The sequence below is a fragment of the Nyctereutes procyonoides genome, unplaced genomic scaffold (genome assembly GCF_905146905.1).
Source record: "Nyctereutes procyonoides isolate TBG_1078 unplaced genomic scaffold, NYPRO_anot_genome, whole genome shotgun sequence".
Lineage (NCBI taxonomy): Eukaryota > Metazoa > Chordata > Mammalia > Carnivora > Canidae > Nyctereutes > Nyctereutes procyonoides.
The window spans coordinates 36,377,695-36,398,112 of NW_026575131.1; the positions used below are offsets into that span (position 1 = coordinate 36,377,695).

The window sequence follows — 20,418 nt, forward strand, 5'->3', positions numbered from 1 at the left end:
CATGCTGGGGTGACCATCCTTGAGTCTGTCTCCCACCAGCAATTAGGAGACCCACCCACGGCAGGCATCAGGTCCCTGTGGCACCCCAGTGGAGGCGGGGGTGTCTCCCAGCCTCCCCCACCGCTGGGCTCACCCCTGGTGGCTTTTCTTGTCAAAGGCACTTCCAGCACCCTCTCCAGAGAGAGAGAGGGCAACCCTTCTGACGCATGTTTACCATATGTACCTCTAACTGCTGTTTGCTTTACAGCTTTCAAATGAGTATTTTCCATTTTGAATTTGCATCCTGAGGTAGTTTAACTGTGATGAAAGCAGTTTTATAAGTCATATTTTAAAGACACAAGCTTTGAAACAGGACCAATAAACTTCTGTGCCGTGTGCTTGCAATAAACATCTATGCCATCCCTGGTTCCCTGCCCACCCCCAAATCAAACATCTCCATAAAGGGCACCTGAGAGGCACATGCGGAAGGGAGGGGACAGCTGTGGCACCCCTGCACGCAGGACACCTGGGGCGGGGAGAAGCAGAGCCCCAACGGGAGGGGCAGGGGCAGTCTTTAGGAGCTCCAAGGAAGAGGAGATCTCCCTGTGGACACCATGTAGCCCCACTTACAGATATTATTGATCATTAATAGTTTCCACAGTAAAACAGCCCTGCTTTTCTGGCCAGAATTTTAGAATGAGCTCCCTTTAAAACGATTTCATTATTTTTAATGCCTTTTTTTTTTTCCTTAAAAAAAGACTAATCACTGACAATGAGAAGAGTTTAAAATAGAATTTTAGGCTTCCAGATTTTAATGGCCCTAGAAAAACGCCATTGTTAACACAGAAGCAGCTGCATACGTCTAAAAAATCACTTTGAGATTTGGCAGGGTTTCTTAAGAAACTTGAAGCTCAGCAAAAAGTTAAATAAATTATCCTTGAAAATGTCCCAAATGTTTAACTTCCAAGGGAATTTGGTCCAGTCAATTAACCATGTAACACCAGCTTCCTAACAGCAAAATTTATAGAATGGACATTTAAAATATTCCATGAATGCACAAAGCTAGAGCCACCAGACAGCCCAGTTACAGCCCAGACTGCTTCTCCTTCTGTCCTCTTTCAAGTGAAAGCCTGAATCAGCGGGATATTCAGTGTGATAGGCTTCAGGAGTTCCCAAGCCCAGCTTCACCCAGCACCTCCAGTGAGTAGCAGACAAAGCCGTGCATGGCTGGGTCCCACTGTAGACGAAGAGGTCTTCGTCAGGATGGGGGTACAGCACCAGGACATGTTGGTGCTCCCCAGCTGGCTGTCATGTACAGCCAGAGTTGGGTACCACGGACGCAGAGAGTGACATTTTAGGGGATCAGAGAGAAATAATAATGTGTGTGCATCTCCAAGCACTCGATTTGACATCTGCTCTCTGACAGCAAGCATCAACAAACCACACGTGGACACTGAGCCAGAGAGCCAGGCTTTGGTATCTCAAACACGACTGGTGAACAGGTTTGTTTTCCATCAATACTTTAGAACTTTACAGTCTCTGAACAGGAAAGTGTAGGAACGTGGTCTTAAGGAGGTCCTTAGCCTGAGGATGGTTAGAGGTCTACCAGAATCTGCAAGAATTATTCTGTTTAGGTCAAGTTATACTGTAGTCTGATGACAGCAGCAATAGCAAGTACTCCTCTACCGTTATAGTGACTTCTGCCAGTTATCAAACTTTAATGCTCACGACAACCCCATGAGTAGATATCTTTATCCCTTTCTTACAGACAGGGAAATGGGGGCTCAGAGGCATTGGGCAGACTCAAGTCCAAATTCCAAGTCACAAAACTCAATCTCAGCCAATTCCAGACAAGGGGCATCAACATGCTGTCTAGCCTCTGCCTCCAAGGCTCATGACATCTGTTATTAATGGCACCTGATGCCTCCACCTTTGCTCGTATAGACTGAGGCTTGGCTATTGCAAGGGCTTCCTGTCACATTGTCACTTAACTCCACCATGTCTGGAAGGAACTTGCCCCAGTTCCAACCAGGACACAGCTGAAAACCGCAGTCAATGGTATAAACATCACAAGGCAATATGGATAAAAGCCAGGATCCCTAGGGAGTGTCCCATCCCCTTTCCCAAGAAAAACAGAGGAGCAGGGCTGAGGTGTTAAGTGCGAGGGCCTGGATCTTACACACCCAGGGAGCACGCAGGCACTGGCAATGCCCACACTACACTGCTTGCTACCAGGTGACAGACCAGAGACCTGGCATGTGCAGGTGGTAAATGAACCACTGTTAGCTGGTGAGGGGGACAATACAGGCTTTGTGAAAACCCTCTCTCCCTGGGGTTTCTCACTGTGACAGGAATAAAATGGCCAGCAACCACAGGATGTCCCAGGGAAACCCCAGCAGCTCTCCATCTCCAAAAAGGTCTGGGCTACCAGGAATATATGCAGGAAGGCCCACTTCCTCATTGGGAGGAGACCAGAGGCTCTCATCTTAAGTCAGTTAAATCCCTACCTGGTTCCCACAGCCTTGAATCAAGGTCTTTATTTCAGACCCTAATCATCAGTGCTCCAGGCATCTGGAAACCCTAGCACCTGGCAAAAGGACCCTGATGCAGAGCAAGAGTGGCCCACAGAAGCGTGCACTCCTCTGGACTGGATGTCAAAGCTGGTGCCCCAGGTTGAGTCACACAGCACTGTGCACAGCAAAAACCACAGAGCAAGCGTTCTGGAGACACAGCCCAGCCTTCCTGAGTTAGGAGTCCTGATTGCAAAGTGAATTCCAAGGATTTACAGCTTATAAAGAGTGATTATTTCTTTCCTTGATTATACTACTAAGCAATGCACTTAAGGGTTTGGAACATTTACAACCTTTTGTACCTTGTTTGTACCGTTTCCTCAGTCTAAGAAGTACTCTGCTCTCCCCCACCTTTTGAAGCCACAGGGTGCTTCTCTCTGGAGCTCAGCAGCAACACCACCTCTTCCAGGGAGCCTCCCCTTGCATTACCCCCAGGCTGCCTCACTGTGCCCTTTGGGGCTCCCAGAGCAGATGGCTGGCCCCTGATCACAGGGCCAGCTTGCCCATTCCATTATATGCTAAGGCACCACTTCTCTGTCTTCCCTCCACAGCTAGGTTTCCAAAGGCAGAGGCACTGATTTTGTCATCATGTAGCCAGGTCCTTTACACATGGTGGCAAGCCACAGGAAGTACTGGGCTACAACAGAGTGAACGAGGGCTCTCAGGACTATCAGAAGACATTGCCTTGAGTCCAGCAAAAATGCCCACTCCTCAAACCACAGAACCACCACACCTGATGCTGGCAGCACTAACGGGGACCCCTGTCCATTTCCAAAGCTGGGGCAATGAAGAGATGAAAAGACACCAGCCTGAAAGGCTCATGCAGCTCCCCTCTGGACACATCTCAACTGGCAAAGGAGGGTGTTGTGCTCGGGAGAAGGGCCAATACTTGCGCTGGCTTACACACAACATGTACGTTCGGAGAGGGAGGACAGGCCGGCAGACCTCTCCAGGTCAGCGCCAAAGCTGCAGTCTGCAAACGAAGAGGGAGAGCGTGTGGTAGGCATCCCCCATGCTGCAGGTACGGCTTGTTGCCAGCCATACTGTAGGTACGGATGCAGCAAGAAGACCATGGGGATTCAGACTCAAGTGCTCTGAAGACACAGACACCCTTCTCAGACCCAGTGTCCTAGAGGACATCCCCAAGTTTGGAACTAGAAGGAATGCCCCTCCATATGAACTCCAATATCAGAATCAGCGCACAAAAGCAGCTCTAGAAATCCTCCAGCAACTTCCTGATGCTCAGGAAATGAGTCCCCAGTCTCTTCCCTAAGGGAACAGCATCAGGGACACTGGGAAGCAGCAGGGAGAGGAGTCTGCACCCTGCTGGATCCCCAGGAGCATACAGGACTGAGTCAATCACTTGCATCTGTGACAACAGGAAACCCACACTCCCAAGGGAAGCACAGACCCAGAGTCCCCAGCTAGAAGTAACCAAAAGGCCATCTCAGTCAACCATGGGCTGCTCAGCCTCCACTTGCATGATCAGCTACCTACAGAGACAGCACAAACTAGCCTCACCCACCCAGCCTCCCTGCCCCATTTCTCCTAATCAAGCCAAAGGAATGAACCAATCCCTGTGTCCTCCTCACACCTCTGCTGTGGCTCAGGATGTTTCTCCTGACACTAACCTCAGACCCATCAATCCTTCCAGGATCGGGGCCAATGTCCCATAGGTCCTTGCTGGAGCCCCAAAGCCAGTCATCACCCCCTCAGCACCAAGCACACAACCTGCTGCCCCTCACCACCTGCATGTCTGGCCCCTTGGGCTGCATCTTAGCATGCATAGGCCTGCACTTCCCCAGAAGGAACAAACCACATCCCCTCGATCTCAGGAGTGCCTCCAGCAAATAGTACCCGCCTTGCTGAATGAAGGAGTGACCACACAACATCTTAGGGGCAGGGCATCTTGCTGAGGGTGGGGGGTGCTCAACCAGCATCTTCTATGAGGTGGGGCCCACCTGGGTTCTCCAGGCCTCAAGGGATGCATGCCTTTGAGATAGATTCTCGGTCTTTACCATCAACTATTCTAGATTTGAAACAAACCACAAGCATCTCAGTCAAATCTACTGCTGAATTTCAATTACTCCTTTTACCTGAGGCACAGGTGACCCAAGAATAGTAAAAGTGGTAAGAGAGAAACGTTGGTTGGTTCATGGCAACGAACTCCAGGGGTTGGTGGGCATTGGGCCCACAGCTGCAGAAAGTGCTTGAGGGACCTGGTGCCAGGACGGGCTACCAGGGGAGTGAGCTCCAAGAAGCCACACTGACTCACATGCCTCCTCACCCTGCCCAGGCTGGTTTCTTCCCAGCCCTTGATGGGCTAAGCATCTGGCTTCCCACGTGAAGCACAGGTGGGAGCCATGTCAGATAGCAGAAGGATGGAGAGGGACCCTGGTCTTCAAGTTCTCATCCAGTAACACAGCTTACTCTGCAGGGAAGGAGCCACAGCTTCCCTGCACCCCCCATGCTGCAGGGTCAACATGCATCTCACCATAGCTGGTGCCCCCGCAGAAGGGGCTCCATGAATTCCCAACGAGTGAATGCGACTCGCCCTCCTCAACCTTAAAACCCTCCTCAACCTTAAAATTCCCAACAAGTGAATGTGACTCGCCCTCCTCAATCTAAAACCCAAACCTTGGGCAGGATCTCAGTGTCAGTATCAAAGCACTGGTCCTCTCTGCTGGGCAGAGAGAAGAAACCAGGCAGCTGAGAGGAGGCCACCTGTCTCACAGGCTGGGTCAGGGGGAGAAACGTCTCTGCCTGGCGGGTGCCTGAATCACCTCCGAGCTCTCTCTTGTCAGGAGTGTGGGAAGGTGTTACATACTGTTTCGTTTGCTTTCCTCTCCTCCTTCTTCCTCGTTCTCAGGATCAATGTCTTCTGCTTGGGTGATCCAATCCAAGTAGCCCTTTAGATCCTCCTCCAGCTGCTGCTTCTCCCGGAGCTTCTGGAAATCTCCCCGGGCTTTAGCCTTCTCTCTTTCTTTTGAGAATTCTCTGAGGGAGGTAGAGAGAACAAGCACATGTCAGGACATCCTTGGGGACCTGGACCAGGAGCCATCTGCCCTGCTGCACAACAGTCTTGTGGCAGGACACACGGCACTGAGTATGGCCACACGAGCACAGCAACAGAGGCCACACACGTGGACAGGACAGAGGACAGTGTCTTCTTAAGCAAGATTGTGAGTGTCAGAGCTGCAGAGACCACACCAACACACATGTGTTATCTCTTAGAAAACGAACAATCCCAAGAAGCCCAGACCTACAATGCCACATACTGTGATGGCAGGCCTCCTGACATCCTCAAAATTAGCCTGAACTCAGACATGTCCCACCCACCCCCAAAAGAGCCTCCTCAGATAGCTGGCATCACACTTCAAAGAGAAAGGACCCAATAGGGCTATACTGTGGTCAAAGAGAGCACACACCAAGTTTAGAGCTTCTTCAATACTTTCTGCCAAACATAGCATTCCTGACCTTCATGTCCAAACTGAGAGCCAAGAAAGGGAGCAGGTGCCCATGGCAACACCTGCAGGTTCCAGCCAGAGCAGTGGACAGGGTCAGGGCAGACCCACCTTACAGCCCAGTTCTCCCTTCCCACACAGGAAACAGAGCACTGGCAAAGCACTATTGTCATCTGTAACCCTCGCTTCAAGCCATGATCTCTCCCCAAAATTCTTCCCTGTAAGAAATGAAGAGGCAGTACGATTTGTTGCCCATTTATGGGAACACCTGCCCTGGAAAGGCTTTGGCAGACCCGTAAATGTTCCCAACTGCTTGTTGTTTACTTCACCTTTCATGTCTGCAATCCTCCATCTACACATACATATAGAATCCCACATTTGCTCAGGCAAGCCTGGGAGTCAGGTGGATGATTACCCAATTTTCACATACAAGAAACCATCTGCATTTCCAACCGTGAATGGCTATAGGAGCCAAGTTACATGAGTTCTGGATTTCCTAAATACGATTAAAAAGCTGCTAAGGAAGCAGATGAGATGACAGGCAGCACAGCTTCTGTGCACACAGCCCCAGATTCTGACGGAGGTTACATCTGCCTTCCTTCTGCCTTCCTTCCAGCCCAAAGCTGGCACATGTCCCTATCAGGGACCTCTTTAACCCAACCCAACCCAAGCGATTGAGAGGGAAATGATGTGCTTACATAAAGCCAACCCCTCTTCTCCCTCTCCACCCTGGCTGTCAAAGGGCTGAACAGATACTTGAAAGTCTAGGGATGCTGATGCTTCAGAGAACACGAATCCTCCCCAAGGTGCCATCCTCCCCAATCACCCACACTTTGGAATGCCCCAGAAGCTGCCCTTGGGTATATTAGGGCTGATCCATCTCCATCTTCCCCCTCTGGGAAGTGAGGAGGGGTAGGGCTGCAGGGCATTCTGGGCTCAGCCTGTAGAGGAGCTGACTTCAGGGGGTTTGCAGGGTGAACCAAAGCTGATTAAGACTCAGAGATGTTTTCTGCACTCCTCACCCAGGGGCCTTTCCTCCAAGGGAGAATAACTTCCTCTCTCACTCAGGAAGGGCCATCACAGGCAATGTCTTGCTGCTCAGGCAAACCATATCCTCAGGATGATTTGGGGCTGCTAGGCCTGCCAGGCTTCCTGAGATACAGGACACACATAGTTCTGGGTAGGTTCACCAAATTAATTTTAACTGTGAAAAAGTCATACCCAATCCATAACGACATCTCTGAAGGATGAAGTAGAGACCCTGGAGGTTCACGTGTCAACATGAAAATATACCATGTCATCTGTTTTCTTATATACATTGTAAAGAACAATTATGTGGGCCTCGTTTCTATTGTTTGCCAAAAGTAAGCACAAATCTTTGTGTTTTGATTCTAATCTTGGAGTATGAAATTTACACGTTATAATAGTGTTCTTATTCCTAGATTCATATCTCATCTGAGTTCTTGAAAAGGATTACAAAGATAGTAAAAGAGTTACCTGAAAAACTTAAGGGTTTTACAAGAAAGGATTTTGCTTTAATATTTTTTATTATCTAACAGGCTGTATCACTGTTGCACATTCTTGATTGTTGAGACATGGTAACACACGCAGCACAGGTAAAATCATATTATGAGTAAAATTTCTGAAAACAAAAATCATGCCTGGCTTATGGCCCACTTATTTCAAATAATAGTCACTATTGCAGAAGTTCAGATAACAAGGTTGTTAATGTAAACCCTCAGAACTGATTTTAGACTGTTCTGAATGACCTAATACTCAGCAGGCACACAACATTTGCTGATTTGGACAGAACTGAGATTTGCAAGCATAAATATCCTCCTGTTGGCTCTGAGACAGGCTGGAGGGAAAGGAGTGGGAGGAGGGGTCCTTGTGATGGACCTAGGGCACACTGGGCTCTCTGTCCGAAGACCTGGGTTCTAGTCCCAGCTCTGTCACTTGTCTCTTTTGAGCTTTGGTTTCCTCAGCTGCAAAATAGACATAATACTTGTTCTACTGTTTCACAGAGATTAAGTAAGACAATACCGTAGAAATCACAAAGCGCTGGACAAATGTGAAGTTGAAAAATAGAATATTTAGCTGTTGAATCCAAGCATTAAAAAGGCAATTGGAGGAGCTTTCTCAAATACCAAGGGAGGAAAATTGTAAACAGCTCTGAGTGTGCCCTAGGCTACATAATCCCAGCAGAAATGAGAAAAGCATAGGACACATGGGATCCCAGGCTCAGAGTGACCTCAATGAGCCAGCGCCCCTTCAATCCTGTACCATTCTCTGCTCTGTTGAAAATAACCCACTCCCACCCTTGACAAACTCCAGAAAAATCCCACCCAAGTACACTGAATCTTCTATCAACCTCAGTAGATCAAGAAAAAAGTTTTCCATTTTGCATGAGAATTCGTTATTTTAGAAGCTTGTTACTAAGAGACTAAATAATAGCCACTACTACAAAAGTTGATTTTAGACATCTATTGGTAGAAACCATCTGACTCTTTACAAATGACTAGAAATCACAACTCAACATGTGACAGAAGCCTACTTGTTCCAGAGTAGAATTCTATTTATGGTGCATTCAATCACAGGAAGATATAAGAAAGGCTTCAACAAAAGGCACATGGTATTTTACCCTTTATGTACGAAAAGGGAAATAAGAAAAACATGCATATTACACTTCAAGGTGTATCCAAAGGATAAAGCAGAAAATGCAGAATGGAGACAAGTGGAGGGGAGGGGACAAAATAGGAGGGACACCGTTAAGTATACCTTTCTCTACAGTTTTGACTTTTGGAACCATGTTAATGCTCTACACATTACAATTTTTTAAATTAAATCAACAAGAATGGGATGGGGGAAATATCTCTAAAGTGGAAGTGAACTGAGACAAATGAATCTGTATTTCAAAAGAATCACAGCTATACTGAAGAGAAAGACAAAAGTAGCTCAGGTAGTTTAGGATCTCCTGACTGCATGCTCTTGGCCTTGAACAGGGTCAAGTGAGGGAAGAACTACAAATAAATGCTAAATTCTTCCTGGGGTTGTGTGTTTTGTAGTGCTATGGACAAAAGAATGCTAAAACCATTTCAGATGTATTAGAGGGCTTAACGAATGAGCAAATATATCCATGTTGTTTGGAGTCAGGTTTCTCAATGTGGAAGGAAGGACATAGAAACATGAAAAAAAAAAAAAGGGAAGACTAGAAGAATCCTCTGGGGATGAACTGGAATTGGAAGTGTTGGTGTGAATTCACGATTGCTAGAAAATATGTATATATGTGTATACATACATATAAATGTAAGAATGTGTATGTGTATATACATAAATGCATGTATTTCCTAACTCTGTCAAAAAGATGTGGAAGCAAAGGCACCCCAGTAGTTATGAGCACACCTGACACCCAGAGTTTGGTCTCTAATACCATTTCAATTAAAAGGAACCAGGAATCTTTGGTAAAATGGATGATCCCAGGGACAGGATAGAGTAGGTACAGGAAGAAACAAGTAAGGAAGTGTCAAAAATAAATAAATAAAAACTAAAAACAAAAACATGATAAGGGCATGCCATAAGGTCACAGGAGCCAAAGAAGTATCTCACACTGGCTAAAGCTAGGATAGTTTGAGCCCCAAAATAATAAAAAATAGAAATAAATTATAGTTTTTAAAATATCAGTCCATACCTCGTATAGACAGATAAACAAATTAACTGATAGTTTCTAGAGGAGAGGAGAAGGGGATGGACAACATGGGTGAAGGGGAGTGGGAGATACAAGCTTCCAGTTATGGAATGAATAAGTCATGGGAATACAAGGTACAGCACAGGGAATACAGTCAATGATACTGTAATAGTGCTGGATGGGGACAGATGGTAAGGACACTTGGGGTGAGCACAGCATAGTGTATGAACTTGTCAAATCACTATGTTGAACACCTGAAACTAATGTAACACTGTGTGTCAACTATACTCAAATTTTTAAAAAGTGAAAAAAAAAAAAAGCCAAAGAAAAGGGAGATCAGGTGAAGGGTACATGGATTGTTCACTATGTTATTCTAGTAACTTTTCTGTAGTTTGAAATTACTTCCAAACAGAAAAATTTTTCAAGTGTTTGGAAAAATGTAACCATAGTAACCAGATGTGAATTTATGTTATATATGCATTTCCACTTACCGGCTGGATTGGAGGCTCCTCTCAGGGATGGACAATGTTGTGCATGTCTTATGTTTTCCTTTGCACACCTCCATCTCTCCCATGATGCCCCTCTTCAAGCAGGCATGTGGGAAAGTTTGGATACAAGGCACACAGAATGAGCCCTTCCTTAAGAGGACAGAATGTGTCAGGATAGAAAACTTGTGATTCCTGGGATCTCCCAGCAGCATGAAAGGAGTGTGTTTCAGCCCAGACAGAGCATCTACAGCAGCTTTCATCATCAGCCTGACCTTTCCCCTCATCATTTACAGGCTCACAGAGCATCTCCCCTCCAGGTCTATGTCCTTTGTAAGAAGCAATTTCTCAGTGGGGAATCTCCCCACCAGTTGGACATCACGACCACCATCTACACTGGCCAGTGTGCACACACCTCACCCACTGAGGCAGCTGGAGGAGTTGTAGCTGGAGTCTTTCAGGAGCGCTTGCCTTCCCCTTGACTTCAGGCTTCATCCTGATGTTTTGCTCAGAAAGCCACAGGGCTTCTCACTGCTGCCCTCAGCACTCCAGGGTCAAATGCCTCTCAGTTCGGCACTCGGGGCCTTCTAACCTTCTTCCACAGATTATTCCAACTCCATTTCCTCACCTTAGAAACAAACACCTTGTATTCTGGCTCTGATCTTCTCAATTCCTCAACCCTCAGAGCCTCTGTCCACAGGACTCCATTCAACTGAGAAGCCCTCTCCCATCTTAAAACTCTAGCTCGCCTATCAAGACCCAGATTTTCCTGGCTACCCCCATCCCCCTACAAAGAGTTCTGCTCTCCTCTGAATCACCAGGACACTCTACTTGGTGAACACCAAGACACAGAGGTGTGTGTGTGTATACATGCTCCCGATCTCAGCTGGTCTCAATGAGGTATCTCTGACAGAGTCCAGCCCAGTGCCTTACCCCCATCTTCACTGCAGGGGATCAGTGGGGAGGGAGAGACCATTACTGCCCTCATTATACAGAAACTGAGGAAGTGGAGGCTCAGAGAGGTTGGCCAAACAAGCCCACGTAGCTCCTGAATCAACCCTCTCGAGGACCTCAACACAGGTACACAGGAGGTAGTGAAAGAGAAGAGTAGAAGTATGAAGGGATGAGGACAAAGAAGCAGCTTAGAGTCAGTCTAGGAGGGGCTTTAAATCCTAAATTCAGGACTAGGATTGGTTCCCTGTAGGCAATGGGGAACCACCAGAAGTCTCATAGGAGAGTGTCCTTATCAGCTTTGTTTAATAGGAGTTCTATGTGAAGATGACATCATCACATAGGGCATTCAGTAAACACTGGTGATGGGGTAGATTCAACACCAATAAAAATGCAAGTCAAAAGTAACTTGGCTCTAATTCCCAACCTCATAGACTATTTGGAAGAGCCCCTGTGAGGGCTGTCATGACTGACCCCTATCTATCCCCACACTGTGGTCACCTTGACCTCTGTCCCTCATGCTGGTCCCCATGGTCTGGCCCCACCCAGCAGCATCTTCTCTGCTAACATGGACCATACTCCAGGGCCAGATGATGCCCCCACTCCCTGCCAGGTAAATACTCCATGCCCATGGGTTCAGGAAAGACAGGCAGGTGGGCAGGAGACAGAGAAAGGACAACCAATGGCAGTGCCAGCAGGATCTGAGCCTGCATAGCTGGGGGTGCTGCCGAAGTTTCCTGCAGGAGAGCTTGTCCAGGTTGTGGCCCCTTTCTAGTAATAACAGAAACAAACCTCTTATGTATTGGGGTTTCTATCTGGGGTCCTCAAAGTGTCTTTACATGCACTGTCCCACAGGCTCCTCCCTACCTTGATGTGGAACAGCCAGGACTAGGACTCTCGATCCCATCTCACAAAAGCCAAAGTTGAAGTTCAACAAGGTAGCGTTACTGACTCTGTATCATATACTCCAGAAACAGGACGACCAGGCTCCAAACTAAGCGTTCTTTCCACAGGATTCCCCATCCTTTTGCTTCCTGGCTCAGGAGATGTATAGACTGGACACTTACTGGCCAGGATCGGGGGTGGGGGTCAAGACAGAATGTACCACTTACCCTTCAGCATTCTGATTTTCTCCCAGAATCCTGACTTGGACTTAGCAAAGGTGATAGTACACTTCCCCGCATATGCTCTTCCCCTAACTTCCCAGGAAGTTCTGCTCTAGGAAGAGACTGCCTGGATCCAGCCAGCCTCCTCCCACCCCAGAAGTCCCTGCGCACCTGCCCCACCCTGCAGAGAGCTCCCCAAACCCTGACATTGCCAGGATTTATGCTCTGGAAGCCCTGGTTCAATCAACACTATGGGAGAGAGAGCACTTGGCCTGAAGCAAACCATTGCATTCACATGGCAGTAAGGGTCACACGGGACTGACGCCATGCAATTTGCTCTGGAATTTGTTATTTCTCAAACGCCCCCTAAAATAAATGGGCCACTGGAAATCATGTTGATTTAGAGACAGGGTTCCTTCTTGGGTTGTAATGCTATTTGTTTTAACCCAACCCACACAAATAAAATTTAGGCAAGCGCTTTGAAATTTGTGCATGCACACACAGAGAAAACAAACACAAACAAGCGTGAAAACCTCCAGCGAGCAAAGCCAAAAGAATCACTAGGGCTCAGATTTCCAGGAAAAGAGAGGACTCAGAAATTCACACACACACAGCATTCATAAAAAGGCAGAGTCAAGGGAAGGTGAAGAAGCCAGCCCCTGGTTTTGATCAGTAGTGGCCAGTCTTCCTTAGACGTAAATCCCTTCCCCCATGTAAACGTTTATAAAGGAAATGAAACAGAGTGGAAAAAGTAGTTTGGTTCAAAAGATACTTTTAATTTTAAAATCTAATTTTTTTTGGAAGTAAGCTCAGTTTCTGTTCAAGGTAATGAGGTGTTTGTAAAAATAAATAAAGAAAAAACAACCTGTGATGTTTCACAATAAAAAAAAAATTTAAATGAGTGCCATTGGCTCAAGTTCAAAGTTCATCAAAATCATTGGCTTTGTTCCGGTTTGCTGCAACCACAAAAGGCCAGGATTTGCCCCAGGAGGCTGTCTTTGAATGAGAGGAGGCGGCCAGAATGCCAGCTGCCTTGGGACTGCAGCACCCCATCCATGTGACTTGTTCCTTTTCAGAGGACAGGGGGGTGGGGTGCTAATCTGGGACAGCATTCTTCAGTGGGTAAGAGGAACAAGAGAAAATGGAGGGCTTTTGCTTACACAAGAACAAGATGGGAAAAGTATAACAACCACATTTCCAGCAAACCACACTATGGCTGTTCTTTGGGAACTCATTACTGAAATAGTCCCCATGGTGAATCTTTCTGTAGAGGGAGTCAGTGCTTCCTAATTTTTTCTGCTCATAAAGGTTTGGGTGTCTTAAGAGATTTCCTCAAACCAATGTTCCCCTTTTCATGTCCTTGACTGCTTTCATTGACATAAAAGTCTATGAAAACGCTTTAAATAGAAAACCGTTTCCATCTTTCGAGGAGATGGGCCATTTTCAAAATAGGTATTTCCTAACATCCCCCCAACTTTTAATGACAAAGATATCTGCTTCGAACAGCAGCTGAGCAGGCATGCGCACACAAAACGTCAGGGACCAGCATCTGTGGCACTTATCCCCACACAAGAGGAGCAGGAATAGGGACAGAGCAAATGTAATGCATGATCAGTCTGGTCTCTTCCTTCAACCTGGCCCTAACTATCTGCTCCTTAAACTCTACACTCCAATCACCCTAAAGTTCACTCATTTTCTCCAAGGCACAGAGATCTTTCAGCTATGCCTGTGCTATTCCCTAAATTAGCCTCAACCGCTCATCCTGATACAGGCCCACTCTGCGAGGTCAGCCTGCAAGCATATTTCTCTAATGTCCTTAGAGTTTCCTAGATAAGAGTCTCGCTTGTGTAGAATTTCGTTCACAGCGCTGCAACTGTTCTTTCATATTTTCTTTTACATACTAAACTGTAAGCTCTGAAGGAGGGGTCACATCTGTCTTATCTTTGTATATCAATTCCCTATCAAAAATGTTGGCCATTGTTCAATAAAAATAGGCTAAATTTGGAGGGTGCCTGAGTGGCTCAGTGGCCTAAATGTCTGTCTTCAGGTCAGGTCATGAATCCAGGGTTTGGGAATCGAGAGCCCCACATTGGGCTCCTTGCTCGGTGGGGAGCCTGCTTCTCCCTCTCCCACTCCCCCAGCTTGTGCTGTCAAATAAATAAAATCTTAAAAAAAAAAAAGAAGAAGAAGAAGAAGAAGAAGAATCGGCTAAATTCTAATGAAGTTTTATACTTGGGTCTTTTTTTAAAATTTTCCTTTTTTTTTTTTTTTTTTTTTTTTAATTAGAGAGAAAGAGAGGAAGAGGGGAGCAGAGGGAGAGAGAGAATCCTAAGCAGGCTCCACACCCAGTGCAAAGCTGGATGTGGAGTTCAATCTCACAACCCTGGGATCAAGACCTGAGCTGAAATCAGGAGTCAGACACTTAACAGACTGAGCCACCCAGGCACCCCCACAGACTCAGGTCTTACATTAATGATCACTTCAAAGACACGGAGTGTGGGCTCTGCACTGGATGGATCTGATCACAAATGCCCATGTCACGTTCTATATCTAAAATTGTACCCATCATGGTCACTAAAAAACAAACAAATGAAGACAGCCAGGGTCCTATAAAGTCTTACAAAGTCCTCCATGGAATGAAATAAAGTGTATCTTGCATCTTAGAATGACATATACTTTCCCTTCACTGCATCTCCTTGTCAGAGCAGAAGAGCTGCTCTCTCTTTGAAGACTTAGTTTCCATGGCTACCAAAGACATTCTAGTGCTTCCGGCAGAAAATTTCCCATGCAGGTTGCATACTAAAAGTTACAGATTTCTTGTTTCAATCTGTTTTGGGGGGAAACGTGTTTTAAGAGGCAGTCTTCAAAAACATGAGCTCTCTCATCTCTTATCATTTTCTCTGAATGAAATACATCATTCAATGGAATGAGCCAAGTCAACATCGTATCTTCCATGACAGGCTTCAAATACTGCTACTTAAGAAGTCACTTGAGAAACATCTCACTAGACTTTTCAGATTCCAGTTTTTAAAGGAAAATAAAGAAAATGTGTACCTGAAGTCTGACTTAGGAGGGTGGCAGAACCATTAAAAAATAAACAAGTCTGCAAGTACCAGCAACCCCAGGGCATGTCCTACCTACATGTCGACAGCGTTTGCTGTTAGGGGCCTGGTTAAAACCATCTGAGATGGAGTGATGGTTGCATCTGCCTGTCTGATGGCAGGTTTTGACCACAGGTCAACAACACTGGACCGGGGAAGAAGCTGGCACTGAACCCATCTGTTGGGATGTTCTCAAAGTCACACCTGTCAGAATTTCAGCCTAATCCCACCCACTGGCCATGTCAAAGGCAAACCAGCTGGTGAGAGGGATACAGAGGAGATGGAGGCTCTCCCTCCCAGGAAGGGTTCTTTGCAGGAGGGCAGGATGGGGTGGGGGGGAGTGCCCTCTGTGGACCACCACATTTAGTTGAGAATAAGGGAATGAGCATCATATGATAAGGGATATTCAGGGATTCAGAGAGATCCATTCCCAGGAAAAGGATCCAAAAGGACCACTTGAGGGGATCCCTGGGTGGCGCAGCAGTTTGGCGCCTGCCTTTGGCCCAGGGCGCGATCCTGGAGACCCGGGATCGAATCCCATGTCAGGCTCCCGGTGCATGGAGCCTGCTTCTCCCTCTGCCTATGTCTCTGCCTCTCTCTCTCTCTATCATAAATAAATAAAATAAAATAAAATAAAAAACACAAAAGGACCACTTGAGTTAGATGGGACTTGTACACAAGCACTTTTTTTTTTTAAAGATTTTATTTATTTATTCATGAAAGACAGAGAGAGGCAGAGACACAGCAGAGGGAGAAGCAGGCTCCATGCAGGGAGCCCGTGGTGGGACTCGACCCCAGGTATCCAGGATCAGGCCCTGGGCTGAAGGCAGGCACTAAACCACTGAGCCATCGAGGGATCCCCCAAGCACTTTTTTCTTAAATATTTATTTATTTGAGAGCACCAGGCAGAGGGGGAGAGAGAGAATCTCAAGCAGACTCCACACTGAGCACAGAGCCCAATGTAGGGCTTGATCTCACAACCCTGAGATCATGACCTGAGCCAAAATCAAGAGTCAGACGCTCAACTGACTGAGCCACCCAGGTGCCCCATCACAAGCACTTTTAAGAGGAAAAAGAAACCAATTTTTCTGAAGCCTCCATATTCTACTCTTTCACTTTGCTAGGGAAATTAACTTGGGGGAGAGAAAGCAACTGATGACACATGAAGAATACAGCAGCTCAGTATGTAGCAACGTGGACCCAGACAGGGTCCCACAGGGGGTGCCCCCTCACCCAACACAGGAGGAGCTTCCAAATGATGAGAAAAGCAGCTTGAGCTCCCGAGACAAATAACTCGAGATTTAATTTCTAGATCACTAAGAATGCCTTACTTGCAAGCTGTGAGACTTTCAGAAAAGTGCAATGTCTCTGAGCCTTGCTTTCCACGTCTATAAAACTGAGGCAAAAGCACTTCACTGACGTACTTGAGAAGAGTGAATGAAATAAACTGTATAAAGCCCCCTGGCCCAGTGCCTAGTGTCTGTCTTAGCAGCTCTATTAACAATTACAGAGACTACTGGGGTGCCTGGGTGGCTCAGCAGTTTAGCGCCACCTTCAGCCCAGGGCGTGACCCTGGAGACCCGGGATCGAGTCCGCATCAGGCTGCCTGCATGGAGCCTGCTTCTCCCTCTGCCTGTCTCTCTCTGTCTCTCATGAATAAATAAAAAAAAAAAAAAATCTTAAAAAAAATTACAGAGAATAAAGAAAAATTCACACAATCCATACTCAGAGTTGACAATCAAATCCACAGATCTCTCCTTCTCATCTCTGAGGCCCCAAACCACCTTCTGCATCAATTCCTTCATGTTCATCTCCACCACCATACCCTGCCCATCATCTCACAGCCACCTCACTGTCAGAGCCCCCTACTCCCACCCCCAAGGCTCTCCTCACTCCATACCACCCTGCGGGACCCCAGTTGTGCTTTCTAGGTCTGGCTCCACTGTATCACCTGGCTTTCAAACACCTCAACAGCTCCTATCAATTAAAGAAAAAATCCTGCCTCCCTTATTGGGCTTCCTCAGCTCCTTGCCCATTTTCTACACCATCACACCCCAGCCAGCCTCTCTGGTTCCCGAAATGTATGTGCACCAGGCCCTGCTTTCCTTGCCATTTGCGGGATCTGGAACATGTCCTCCTTTCTTTACATCCTTACGAATGCCCTTCTTTCAGTAACCAAATTGAGTTGGTCTCTGACATGCCAGCCCTTCCACTATACACCTAGGGCATGCTGCTAGGTACAGAGTGGACGCTTAATGCAGGTGACTGCTGGCCGATATGCAATCGGCTCCCATGTTGGGCCCTTGGAGTTCCTGTTATGTCTCTGAGAGCTGGCTCATCAGGAACAGCACAGGATTCAAGGTCAGATGGGGCTCTGGGAACAGCACACCTCCGGAGGCGCAGTACTATTGCCCCCTGAATTAGACTCTTCAGATACAGCAAAAGCCTCCCAGACTCAGAAGCCAAAAAGCTGCAATGCTTGGAGGCTCCAAAGGTGCCAAGAGAGAACTTAACTTAGACTGAGATTTATTTTAAAGCAGAATTTAAAGGGAATGATCCACTTCTGAAAAGATTAATATTTGATCCCTGAATCCAAACCCAACTCTTAGGATAATCAGACTTAGAGAAATTAGGTTAGTGCTTCAAGTGCCACTCCAGTCCTGGAAAGCTGTGACGCCCTGGAGAGAAGAGCCAGCACGTGAATGTTCAGAGTGCAAATAAGGAGGCTTTTCAAATGCACAGAAACAGCCTCCTTCAAGGAGGCTATGAGCTGGCTGCTGCTGAGCACACCTCATGTTTGGGAAGGTCTATTCAGTTTACAGGTCCATTCCCATCCATTTCTCTCCCTGGTTCTTAGGACAGCTCTGCAAAAGAAGTGGCAGGGTGGATGAGGTCACCCAACTTCAGGAGTGTGATAACACTGACACAGAGAAGTGAAACCCGTTGGTGAAAGTGTGTCGGCAGGAAGCATGTGCAAGACACCCTGAACCTGTGCTCTTCCCACTATGATGACACTAGGGAACCAGTAACCACTGCAACTGGTGATCCCCTTGAACAGAGGAGTCACCTCAGCCAGCAGCACTCAGACCTTTGGCTGGACTGTCCACACCCGCTGGAATAACCAACACATGGGGTGGTCTCTGGAGAGACTGAAGCTTCACGGCACACACCTCAGGCTGGGTGAGCCTGACCAAGTGGGCCAGGGTCTCCATCAGCCGAGGACCCTCCTCCCTCAGGAGACCTCACCACCAAGCCTTTGCTTTGTCCGATGAATGCCTGCCCAAAGTGCAAGGCACGCGTCCAATGCCCAATTCCTATCATGTAATGCACGGTTATCCCTACATTCTTCTGCACATCCCTGTCACTGACTCGGCCTTCCCTCACTCTTCCACCTCCTTCCCTGTGCCCTCTGGAATTCCTGCTCCTTTGCCCTCAACCTCTTCAAAGGGACTCCCATCCTCCTGGCTCTGATGGAAATCTGGGTCACCTTCTGGCTTCCCTTGCAGTCCTTCCAGATCCCTCCTCTAGGTGGAGTTGCTTGCTTTTCTGTTCCTCTTAACATCTTCATTAACACGCTCCTTCATTCTGCTGTAAAAGCCAATCACACAAATAATCCTGTTCCTCTGGAGACAGTACCATTGGACTACATGGCCTTCGGCCTTCTCCCCTTCCTCGGGGTCGTCTTCTGCCAACCTCCTGAAGCCTTTGGATCCTGGCTCCTGGTGTCCCTCTCCATTCTAAGCTCTCCCATCATCCCAGAGGGCTCCTGTAGCCCTTGCTTGACCCTGCCACCCCCCAGGCTTTGCAATTACTTGACCTATTAAATCTTTAAAAGCCATCTCCTCCATAGGGCCTCAGCCGCCTAATCCCCACCACTCCAAATGCTTATCATCCCAAACTTCATCATAAATTCCAGCCTTCTGCTTTCTGACCATAACCTCCAAGCAGCCAACTCCCTTGCTCCCACTATAGACTTTTTTTTTTTTTTTTTTACTCTCTGAAATGCCCAATTCATGGGACCCATTTTTCTCTGAGTCTGTTAGGCCTCTTCTTTCCTAATTGAATTTAGATTTCATGATATATCAGTGATCCATTCAGTAAAGTTCTTGCTAGTAACCTAAATGCTCCTCTATCCCTGGGAAGGGATGGTTGGAACAGTCTGACATCAATGCAGGCCCCTCATCACCAGTTTCAAATAAGGTCTCAACATAACCTATTACTCCCTCCCAGCTCATTTTGAGCCTTCTCAATGACTCACTTGAACCTTCTCCATGCTCTTCAGGCATATGACTGTCAGCTAGGCTAACCTCCTTCCCTTTAGCAGTTAAGCTTGCCTTCTGCTTCAGAGAAACAAGGAATTAGGCAAGAACATTCCCAGCTTCCCACCATCAAAGCAAACTTACAACTGCCTTACCCTCTCTTCTCTTTACAAAGGAAAGCACCTTCTCTTAATATTACCTATCTTCTGGCATCTTAATAAATTGAGCTTTTTAATCTATGATCATATATCCTTCCATTTGTGAGGTCTTCTTTAATTTCCTTACACAAAGTTATGTGTAGAAGAAGTTTTGTACAGCTTTCATTAGATTTATTCTTAGGATCTTGATCTTTTATGCTATATTTTTTTGTACCTTGCGTGTCTCTATTTAACGTTGTGAACATATGGAATACAGTTATAATGACTTTTCTATGTTCTTTTTGCTAATTCTAGCATCTGTGTGAGTTCTGGGTTGGTTTCAATTGACTGATTAAGTCTTATTATGGGTCATGTTTTTCTGCCTCTTTGCATGCCTAGTAACCCTTAATTGAATGCCAGACATTGTAAGTTCTATCTTGTTGGGTGGTAGATATTGTGTATTCCTATAAATATTCTACTGCTTTGTTCTGGGATACAGTTATTTGGATCACATGGATCCTTCATGTCTTGCTTTACTGTTTTGTTGGATCAGTCTGGTGCACTTCCCCATCCAGGTCTAGTTATTCCTCACTAGGCAAATCCTTTGAGTACTTTACCCAGTATCCCACAAATTAGTTTTCCAGTCTGACCATTGAGAACAGGCAATGTTCCTGGTCCCAT

General features: G+C 46.7%; 1 protein-coding gene across 1 annotated transcript in view; it reads right to left on the bottom strand.

Annotated features, from left to right (window-relative positions):
* The window catches only part of CACNA1D (calcium voltage-gated channel subunit alpha1 D), a 300,604-nt gene that overhangs the window by 98,722 nt on the left and 181,464 nt on the right, over positions 1 to 20,418 (bottom strand). Inside the window, exon 9 of the mRNA XM_055342673.1 lies at positions 5,377 to 5,546. Coding sequence (XP_055198648.1) covers positions 5,377 to 5,546 — 170 coding nt within the window. The remainder of the gene's footprint in view (positions 1 to 5,376; positions 5,547 to 20,418) is intronic.